This window comes from Amblyomma mixtum, chromosome 10 (assembly GCF_055824585.1).
Source record: "Amblyomma mixtum isolate Tamu chromosome 10, ASM5582458v1, whole genome shotgun sequence".
In the NCBI taxonomy this organism is placed as follows: Eukaryota; Metazoa; Arthropoda; class Arachnida; order Ixodida; family Ixodidae; genus Amblyomma; species Amblyomma mixtum.
In genome coordinates, this window is record NC_143021.1 from 4,629,636 (window position 1) to 4,640,659 (window position 11,024).

General features: G+C 54.5%; 1 protein-coding gene across 1 annotated transcript; it reads left to right on the forward strand.

Moving 5' to 3' along the window:
- The first annotated feature begins 1,722 nt into the window (after positions 1–1,722).
- On the forward strand, positions 1,723–10,774 carry LOC149325020 (uncharacterized). The gene is made up of 3 exons (XM_089564165.1): positions 1,723–2,883; positions 7,145–7,710; positions 10,532–10,774. The coding sequence occupies exons 1-3, from the start codon at positions 1,881–1,883 to the stop codon at positions 10,613–10,615; spliced, it is 1,653 nt and encodes a 550-aa protein (XP_089420291.1). The 5' UTR covers positions 1,723–1,880; the 3' UTR covers positions 10,616–10,774.
- The last annotated feature ends 250 nt before the right edge of the window (positions 10,775–11,024 follow it).

Genomic DNA, 11,024 nt, shown 5'->3' on the forward strand with positions numbered 1-11,024 from the left:
AGGGAGTCCCCACCCCCCGTTCTCCAATTAACTCCGTCGTCTCCAGTTAACCCTGTCTACAATTTCAATACTGAAATATAAATCCTTATCATCAGCGAGCATATATATCTCGAGATGAAAATTTCTCAGGTACCTGTGCCATATCGAAGGGGGGGGGGGAGACCATTCAGTGCCGCCAGAGGGGACATTGTTGACCTGCACGCTGGAGTGCATTGCGTTCCACGGGGCGCACTTTGCCGGAAGCTGAAAGTGCAAGTTTCGACTAGGCCGTAAAGAGCCGGGTGCGCAGCATGGCGTCGGAAAGAAGAGTCGACCGGAGGAAGAGGGGCACCCTTCAAGACCTCGGAAGCGGTCATCGAGCAGTGCTAGAGGCAGCAGCAAGAGCAGGGGCCGTTCGGATTCATTCCCGCCGTTGCCTGGAAGAAGTGGAACGAGAAAAAAGGTGAGCGGGCCAAATACGGCCTCCCTATGCGAGTCCCATCAAGAGGAGGAATGAGGAGTCAGCTAGGGTATGAGAGAATTTCAATAAAACGGGGAGTTCAGCTAGTTGGTACATACTGCGGGGAAAAAACAGCCCTGAGACGAGGGACAAAGACAGGAGGACCAAGCGCCGGTCCTGTTGTCTTCCTCTTTTTTTGTCCCTCGTGTCAGCGCTGTTTTTTTCCCAGCAGTATGAGAGAATTAGACAGCTAGAGGCCGAATTGGCAGAGCTGAAACGACTTAGGGCACTAAGAATCAAGATTAGGGGGCACCCCCAGTGCTGCCTAAACTAATGGAGACTCCGATCGCTGCTCTCCAGCGCGGATAGGGAACCGAAATGTAGGTAGAGTGGCAGCCGCCGGTGAAAAGGCCGCCGCCGGCCACAGAAGAAGCAAGTGCAAAGAGGGTGGCACAGACGTCAGTGGTTAAGCGAGCTTAGGGCCGGTGGGATCGCCATTATGGAGAGTCATGATAGGCTCGAAGCTAGAGTGGTAAAATTGGAAGCTGGGTTGGACAGGATTGAGCAAAGATTGGACGCCTTGAGCAATGAGTTTAGAGCCTCTGAGAGTCAGGCCATGAATATGTTCCAGCAGATAAACGCTTTACTGGAGGCTCGCCTGCCTCCGATGGTCGACCAAGGGTCGATCGAGCTTAACACTTTTGGGGATACACATGAATCCCCTGCCCCATTGTAACGGCCGCGCGTAATTATCACGCGATGCTATGCGCCCGCCGTTCGGGAGGTTTTGCGAGGGAGGGCACTCACACCACCCCCGCTTCCTTTCGCTCCCCGCTGCGGAGACTTTCCCTCTTTCCCCTCTTACATCGGAGAGACCTCCTCTCCACAGCCCGGGAGGAGACGCGTTTCTCCCGAGGCTCGCTTGTCTTCTGGCGGGAGCCGTGCACACGCACGGATCAGAGATCTGCCACGGAGACGCTGCCCTTATCGCCCGGCCACCGTGTGTGACTTGACCGCCGCGGGCCGTGAGCGAGGAGCCACGCGAGGTGAACGGAACCTTCTTCCCCCACATTTTTGCGTGCGTTCTGCCCTTTGTGTTTTTCGCCCCCGTACGCGAGCGGAACACTCTCCCTCGTTACGGCGGTTGTATTGTTGCTGCTGCATTGTTTTGCTCGGGAGCAATAAACGCTCATCCGAGTAGCATACTCGCGTTTGTCCCCTCTGGCCCGAACCCGCCGTGGTTGCGACTCACCGCACCGCGGCTTGGGGGTCACAGCTCTGACTGCTAGGGCTGGCACGCTGGTGCTAGAGAGCGACAACTGCTTCTAGCCCTTTGAGCGTTACTACAAGAATAACCCCCATATTCTTGGCGCCCAACGTGGGGCCAGAGGTGTGACAAACCGAGTGTCTGTGTGAGCGACTGCCGACACACAGACTAGCCATGGCGGCGAGCGGGATTGACTTCCAGTCCCTGCTGTGGTTGTCCAATACGGCTTCTCAGCAGCAACATGTTGACACGGCAGTAACAACTACTGCAGGTGTATTCCCAGAGGCTGACGCTAGCCCCTGTGATCTTATATCGTTTGAGCCGAGCGGTGATTCACACGACACACCGGCTCAGACGAGCGGCGACGCTAGGCACTTCTCGCCAAGCGCTATGCCGCCATGTAGGGAGAGCATGGCGCGACATGTGCAATCTTGCTCATCCCACGGGGCCCCTCAGCCAGAACTACCTGGCCAGGCCCAAGAGGCTGTGTTGCGCAATGCCTTGCGCCTCATAGAGAGCCTCACGGGTATCGTGCAGAACAACCTGCAAACACCCGCTCCAGCGGCGAGTCCGAGGCTGAGGGTGGACCTTCCCAGCTACGGCGGCTATCACGATCTTGTCAGTGCCAACGAGTACCTTGAGCGCATGCTGACCTACCAGCAGGCGACAGGGCTTTCCGATGGCGAGATTCTGGCGCGTGTCGTGCCAATCTCACTGACTGATCAGGCTGCCCGCTGGTTCCGCCTTACTGGCCATCGGTCTCGCACGATGGAGGAGTTCCGAGCGAGGTTTCGCGAGGAGTTCTTGCCCGCAGATTACGACCGTCGTCTGCGGCGTGAGTTGGAGCTGCCTACTCAGCATCCGGACGAGTCCTTGCTTGAGTACGTGAGGGCGATGGACGAACTCTATCGTTTTGCAGACCCCTCAGCTTCGAACGGCGAGAAGATAGAGCGTGTCACGCGACAAGCTCACCCTACCTTCGCAGCCTACCTACGAGGCGTACCGTTCAGGGACTTGGACGAACTCGCCTCGGCAGCTAAGCGCACACAGGCGGACATACTCGCCTCCCGCGCGTATCGGCCACCCCCGCCAGCGTCGCAGGCACTTGAGCCGCGATGCGCCTGGAACGGAGACACTTTTCGAAACCGTTCCCGGGGAGCCGAAATGGTTGCATTAAGTGACGGGCAAATGAGAAACGGTTGGGAACTATCAGACCGAGCTCTCGACCCGTACACGTATGCTATGCGGTCAGCACACGCTGCGCGTGGCCAAGGTACGCAGAATCGGGACCGACATGCCGACCCGAGGACGCTAGACCAAAGGGCATCTGCGACGGTTCGCCCGGTAGGGAGGAACGGTCAACCGGCGCGCGGCGACAACTGCCCCGCCCGGCAATGGCCGGATACCCTCTGCTACCGGTGCAACCAACGAGTGCAGACGCCCCGTGAACCGAGAGCACGCGCTTTCGGGAAACGAACGCAGCCGCCGGTAAGCAACGCTTCGCAGCCGGCGGCGTCAACACCGGTGCTCAGTGAGTCACACGAACTCCTAGCTCCGTTGGCTTGTCGTTTGGAACCACCCAGCAACACGCCAGTACCGCTAATTGAGCTTACAGTGGCACAACGTAAGTTCATGGCATTGCTAGACACAGGAGCGAGCGCATCCCTGTTTGGTGACGAGGTATGTGAGCATCTCCGTCGGAACGGACTCCGAGTGCGAGCGAGCTACCTCACGTTCCGATTAGCCAGCGGCACTGCGCACGCGAGCGGTGCCGCGCGGCTTGTGGTGCGGTGGGAGAAAAGAGTGAGGCGCCAGCGCTTCGCTCACCTCCCCGGCCTGTCGGTTCCAATTATTCTTGGCAGAAACTTCCTCGCCAAGACTGGCATTGTTATTGACGTCTGCAACGGAGGATATAGGGAGCGAGCATGTGGCACCCTGAAACCTTTCGTTCAACCCCAAAAAGCGTCGAAAGCATTTTCGCTTTCCGATGCTTCGCGAGCAGATGTACGCAATCATCGCCCGAAAAAGAACCTCGAAACGCCTTCGGCCCTGCTGAACTACCAGCCTGTCGACCGCGTCGAGAGGAAAAGCGCGGAAGGGAACCTCTCCCCTCCCGCGCGGCCCCCTGTCCCCCCTGCGATTGCACTTCGCGCCGCGGCGGCATGCAGGCCTCCCCACCCGCTGCTGGACAACTCAGAGAGCTTGTCGGGGGAGGAAAAAGCGCGTTTGTCTCTGCTCCTAAACGAGTACGACGCCGTAATCACGGAGCGGCCTGGCTGCACTACGCTGGTTAGGCACAAAATTGAGACAGGCGACGCTGTTCCATGGAAGTGCAATCCTCGGCCAGTCAGCTTGGCTAAGAGGAAAGCGCTCGATAACGCACTGGACGAGCTTCTCGATACAGGCGTTGTGGAACGATCAAACAGCCCCTGGGGGTTTCCAGTGGTGCTGGTGCCCAAAAAGGATGGAACAACCCGCCTTTGTGTGGACTATCGACGCCTGAACGAGGTGACACGGAAGGACGCATACCCACTTCCGAGCATTCCCTCGATAGTGTCCAATGTTGGTGGCGCGAAGTACTTCACTACGCTCGATGCTAGCAGACGATACTTTCAGGTGGAGATGACCCCCCAGTGACCGAGAGAAAACTGCCTTCACTTGTCACAGGGGACTTTTCCAGTTTACCCGAATGCCGTTCGGCCTGGTCGGCGCGCCCGCGACGTACCAGCGTCTGATGGACCGTGTCCTAGGCGATGCAAGGTGGCACCACGCTCTTGCTTACCTGGATGACATTGTCGTGTATTCGGAAACCTTTGATGAGCACTTACGCCATCTCAGGGATGTACTGGAAAGGCTGAGGCCTGCGGGAATCACTCTGAACCCGAACAAGACCCAGATAGCGGCGACCCGAATAACACTGTTGGGGTTTACGCTAGACAAAGGACGCCTTCTGCCGTGCGAAGACAAGCTGCGGGCTATTTTGCAGTTCCCGTCGCCGGCAGATATAGGCGGACTAAGACGCTTTCTGGGGCTGGTGAACTTTTATCGACAGTTTATCCCAGATTGCGCAGCTCTGCAAGCCCCCTTAACAACACTGTTAAGGAAAGGTGTGAAGTGGCATTGGGGATCCGAGCAAGAGGCGGCACTACGCCATCTCACTTGCGCGCTCGCGGAAACCACAGAGCTAAGGCTGCCTGACCTGAACAGGGAATTTGTGATCCACACGGACGCTTGTGACCTGGGCTTAGGAGCAGTCCTGCTTCAAGAGCACGTAGGTAGCCTGAGACCGGTGGCGTTCGCCATCCGCTCATTAACTCCCGCAGAGAGAAACTATTCCGTGACCGAAAAAGAATGTCTCGCGATTATCTTCGCTCTGCGGAAGTTCGACTACTATGTCGATGGAGTCGCTTTCGTGGTTGAGACTGATCACATGGCACTCACTTGGCTGAGACGCCTAGGCGAGCCGTCCGGACGCCTAGCGCGATGGGCGCTACTCCTCCAGCGTTACGACTTTACCGTGCGCTACAGGAGGGGCAAGAACAACGTGGTGGCGGACGCACTTTCGCGCGCGCCCGTTGACGGCTTGAGAAGTAACAACACTGCCCACTCCGCCGCGCCCGACAGCCAGAGGAGCGCGACTGCCGCGCAGCTCACACAACGCCCCGAGAGAAGGGACACCCCGCCTTCCCAGGGCGAAAGCGTAAACCACTTTGAAGGCGTCAGTTCCGTGGTGAGCGTTTTCAGCAGAAGGGAGCTATTGGAGGCACAGCGGGAGGATCCATTTTGTCGAAAAGTGTTCGAAGGGCTCAGGGAGCCGGGCGGCGCGGCCGCGGCGCACATGGAGGCAACTGGTATTGTTGTCCGTGCGGGGCGCTCGAACACAGCTGGTAATGCTGTGAGCGCGATGGATTCCTATCTGCTCGACTCCGATGACATCCTGCTGAGATATATCCCCTCCGAGAGGGATACACACGAGTCCTTCAAGGTGGTGATTCCACGCACGTTGAGAGGAGCACTTTTACGCTACTTTCACGACACGTGCATCGCTGGGCATGCGAGTGGCCCTAAGACTTACCTCAAGTTGTGCCGCCTCGCTACCTAGCCTGGCATGAAGCGGGATGCGATACGCTACGCCCGCTCGTGCGACGTGTGCCAAAGGGTCAAGCCACGTGGTGGACGCCCACCTGGGCTCATGCAGCCGATCAATAGCCAGGGTCCTTGGCAAATTGCGGCTTGTGACGTCATGGGACCTTACCCCAGGACTCCGAGTGGAAACCAATATCTGCTCGTTGTCACAGACCATTTCAGCAAATGGGTGGAACTGTTCCCACTTCGAAAGCTGACGGCACGCGTAATCACGGGGAAGCTGATCGAGGTGTTCACAATTCGGCTACCCCGGGCAGTTGATAACGGACAATGCATCGTACTTCACTGCCAAACTTTTCGTGGACTCCTGTGCGGCCCTTGGCATTAAGCACAGGAGAACAACCACGTACCACGCCCAGGCGAATCCCACGGAACGCGTGAACCGCAACATCAAGCACATGCTCGATGCATTTGCGGAGACGCACATCGACTGGGACACCTGTCTCCCCGAGATTGGGTTTGCTCTCAGGTCGACCGTGAATCGCTCGACTGGGTACACACCTGCCGCTCTCAACCTTGGCAGGGAGCTGCCGAACCCGTTAGAACTTACTCTACAGGTTCGCAGCGACAACCCGATTGCTTGGTCGGCACGCGCCGACTATGCGACCGGGCTGCGCGCGAGGATGATGGAGGCTTTGGACAAAGCACGCCGGAATCTGAGCACTGCTCGGGCCCAGCAGAAAGCGCAGTATGACCGCTCTCACCGGGAAGTTCACTACAAACCGGGTGACCTGGTGTTGAGGCGCAGTCACGTTCTGAGCGATGCCAGTAAGCGGTGCCAGTAACGCCGAAATGGGCGGGACCATATGCAGTTCGGGGGAAACTTTCCTCTCTCGTCTACAGGCTGGCGGACTTGACGCTAAGACCGACCGGCGGGCCAGTGCATGTCTGTGATCTCAAACCCTACTTTGACAGAGGGAACGAGTGGCCTGTGGAGAACACCTTCCCCCGCCAGCAGGCAGCCGCACCGAGAGGCAAGGCTCGACAACAGAGCCCGGCGCCTCGTTACAACTTGCGCCCACGGCAGAAACAACTCTGACCAACGCGCAGGGAGTAATTTCTCCTGCTTAATATGGACGGAACACCCCTTCCATATTTCGCACCGTGGCTTCCGGAGAAAGCACACGCTTTCTCTTCGGAAAAGACCGAGCGGGATTAGACTAACTGAAAGAAAAAAAAAATTGCGTAAATCGTTAAAAGTAACTAAAAAGAAAAGACAGCTTTGCAGCCGCAGGCCAGCCTTCACAGCGTGCCCGGAGGAGAACCAGCAGACGCCGCAACGACCGTTGCAGCTTCGAACACCGAGAGCCAGGCCGTTTGGAAGGCGGCCGCATTCCGGAGCCAAGAGCCCGCTGTCGCCACCAAGTTGCGCAGAAGAAGAACAGCTTCCGGTCGGCCGCGGGACGAGCGAACGAGAATTCGGAGAAACCGGGGCCTGTGTCTACCATGGCGAAAACTGCAGCAGAGAGGCCGCCTTGGAGTCCCCCTGTCCCCGCGGCAGCGGCTTCGCCCGCAAGAGAAGCTTGGTGCCCCGCTGGGCCCGCCTCGCAAGTCCCCTGCGGCAGAAGGAAAATGGGTCGGCGCGCCTTTGTCACCCCCCAACGAGAGGAAAAGAAGGCGAGCCAAGAGCAAGCGGTTCATCCAGCTGAGTGGGGGCCTGCCGTACGCTACGACACGGTGCGTAATTGCCCTGAGCCTGCCTGCCGCCCGCGCGTCCCGGCAAAGCTGCCCTGGCCGACTCACGGGACCTGCGGTCATCGACCCCCTTCAACCCTGGGCTCCACGGTCGTCCATGGCGGCCGTCTACACTGCCTTCCTGCCCCGGCGTCCACGGCCTTCGACGACGGCACTGCTGGCTGTGAGCTGAATCTTTTCTTTATTGGTTTTTAAAGTTTAACGGCGTTTCGCCGGCCCCACTCGGTACACCCTTTTGTGTGAACGCGGTCACTTCTCGGCCGTAGGGCAGTTTTAAGGAGGGGGGGATGTGGGGATACACATGAATCCCCTGCCCCATTGTAACGGCCGCGCGTAATTATCACGCGATGCTATGCGCGCGCCGCTCGGGAGGTTTTGCGAGGGAGGGCACTCACGCCACCCCCACTTCCTTCCTCGCCCCGCCGCGACGCCGCAGCAGGGACTTTCCCTCTTTCCCCTTTCACAACCGAGAGACCTCCTCTCCACAGCCCGGGAAGAAGGCGCGTTTCTCCCGAGGCTCGCTTGTCTTCTGGCGGGAGCCGTGCACGCGCACTGATCAGAGATCTGCCACGGAGACCTCTGCCCTTATCGCCCGGCCACCGTGTGTGACTTGACCGCCGCGGGCCGTGAGCGAGGAACCACGCGAGGTGAGCGGAACCCTCTTCCCCCACACTTTGCGTGCCTTCTTTCCTTTGTGTTATTCACCCCCGTACGCGAGCGGAACCCTCTCCCTCGTTATGGCGGTTGTATTGTTGCTGCTGCACTGTATTGCTCGGGAGCAATAAACGCTCCTCCGAGTAGCATACTCGTGTTTGTCCCCTCTGGCCCGAACCCGCCGTGGTTGCGACTCACCGCACCGCGGGTTGGGGGTCACAGCTCTGACTGCTAGGGCTAGCACGCTGGTGCTAGAGAGCGACAACTGCTTCTAGCCCTTTGAGCGTTACTACAAGAATAACCCCCCATACCTTATACTCAGTGATACGTGAGAAAAAGCTGCATGCAAACTCCATAAGCCTGGCTACTCTCCCACAAGATCTGACATTGTTGCGATTAAATGTGCATGTGCATTTTGTGCGTAGTTTGACAACCTTAATAATACGAATTGATGGGCGAGTAGGTCGAACATTACGGTGAAACAGCGCTGTGGCACATGGACAAAGAAAGGACGCAACTACTTATCTCAACTATGTGGCTAAAGCATGTGTGAAGCTGCTAAGATTTGCATGGCTTGCGTCAGAAATCGGGAGTCCGCTGTGCTTTCCAGTTCATGCAACCATGGCTATGATTCTTTTGTTACAGTTTTTTTTATGCCATTCTCGGGTGGCAACTGCTGTTGTATCAAAGAAATAAGAAATATGAACGCATGAAATGCAAGATATCCTTGCTGAACTCTGCTGTTTCAGGGAAGGCGAGGAAAATAGTAGGCAGGATTTAATTAAGCTTCCATTTTAACAAGGCAGCTAGTAAAGAATATTTATTTTCATATGCTAAACATCCTTGAGCCCTCCTCCAGAGATGAGTTGCAATTGAATGTGCTGTAGTTGCAAAGTAAGCCCCGTGAAAGATGCTAGTCTCTTTCTATTCTGCAAAACCACGAAGAGTTGTGCTAAAGGACGACATGCACACACGTGCGCTCAGCCTGTCTGCTTACTGTGTATTGTTCTTTTGGGCTGTTCTTCATGGCTTTATAGAAGTCTTGAAGGCTAGCTTTTATGTGAGTATGGCTCGGTTAATAATTTTCTTCAACTCTTTCAATCATTTGGCTGAGTAATAAAATCAGAGCTTGACTGTATTGTCTACTCATGTGCAAGATCCTTAGTTCACAAAAACCTATGACTTCAGCATTTTTGTGCAATGGTGTGCTAGCAGCCACGTTATCTTTTTTTGGACGATAATGTGTCTGTAGAAACCAGTACAATGACAGACCGATAGGAATGTGCTTTTTTTTCATGTCAATTTTTATGGAGGGTACAACCTGGAAATGAACAAAGTTCTGCTGATGTCTTGATATGTTTGCTACTCTTCTGCTCATGCAAGCCAGCACAACAAGTGCTGCGGCTCTGGCAGCAACACTCTCACATATTTGTATGAGAAATTTACAGTACGGGCACCTGCCAAAAGCAGCGCTACCATATATGCATGAATCTAGAACGAGTTTTTTTTTTCAAAATCGTATGCTTGGAGCCAAGGTATGAATAGAGCGAAATTTTTTTTCTCACTTTGATACACCCACAGCGAGCTCACACGACAGGCTCATGAGCTGTGAGGGAAAGCGAACTTTTTGATGACCAGAAACGCGGAAAGAAAACCGTGCAGACTACTGAGAAAGAAGAGAAGTGACTGAAAGAGCCTTGAGTAGAAGGGTAGCGAAAAAATGCTGAATAAGCAGAGAACTGTGCTGTACGGGCCACAAAGCATTAAGACAGGAAGCGATGGCATGCGAGCCATTGCTGTGTGTGAGGCTGTGTACGTGAATGTGCGGGAGCCTTCCTCCAGAATATTGCAGATTCTTCATTTGCAAGTCACAGAATTCAAAATGTTTTGCCAAAATTAGAAGCTGAGGCATATGGCAGTAACTGCGCTGTGGCTTATGCACAAGGCATATCTCTCGGGACAGAAATTGGTTGTATAAAGAATTCCAAATCAGAATGCACTGAGTAACTGCAGTGTCTGGAACAAGTTACTGTTGCCTGCCTAATACTGGAGTCATTTGCTCTCTTGGCATCACAGCATGCCTTACTCTGTGTGCTTTTATTGCTTTGTGTTGCTTTGTTTTGTTTGAAAAGCTAGTATAACCATGTAAATGATGTTAATATGTACCGTTATTTCCACAGAAGTTGCGCTAAGAGAGCATTGGACTGTTGAGAATCAAACTCAACCTAACGGCAGAACTAACAGAGGCAGCTGGGCATTTAGACCAGCCCTAAAATTCTGCAGGTCTAAGCAGGATGATCTAGCTTCTAAATGTGTCTTTTTCTTTTCAGGCAATTGGTGGGGGTGAACCCAGAGGAAAGGAGCCGGCAGTTGTCCCGGAGGATAACCTCAGTCCACCCAAAAGTGCACAGTGAAAAGTAAAAAAAAAGTGGCAGGATTGCATGGCTCAGATTTAGTGCGCTAATATAACTCCGATATCACAGCTTAGATATTGGATTATTGTGTAGCGCCAATTTAGTGTGTCCATGAACTCTGATATCAGATTAGATATTGGATTTAGTAGCTTTTGCAAACAACTTTTATTTATATCATTCAGTGTAGATTCTCTGTATAGCTTGCTTTTGCTATTTTGTACCTCTGTGTTCTTAATTAAAACTTTCTAAAACTATTTCATTTCTATGCAATATTTATTCCTAGATTGCGTCTCTACCCGAAAATTTTTGAAGGAGATGCAAAAAAGTACTGCATATAGACACATGTATATGTACAAATTTTGTGGCTTTTCTAGCTTTGTACACACAGATGAGTTATTGCATCGACTAC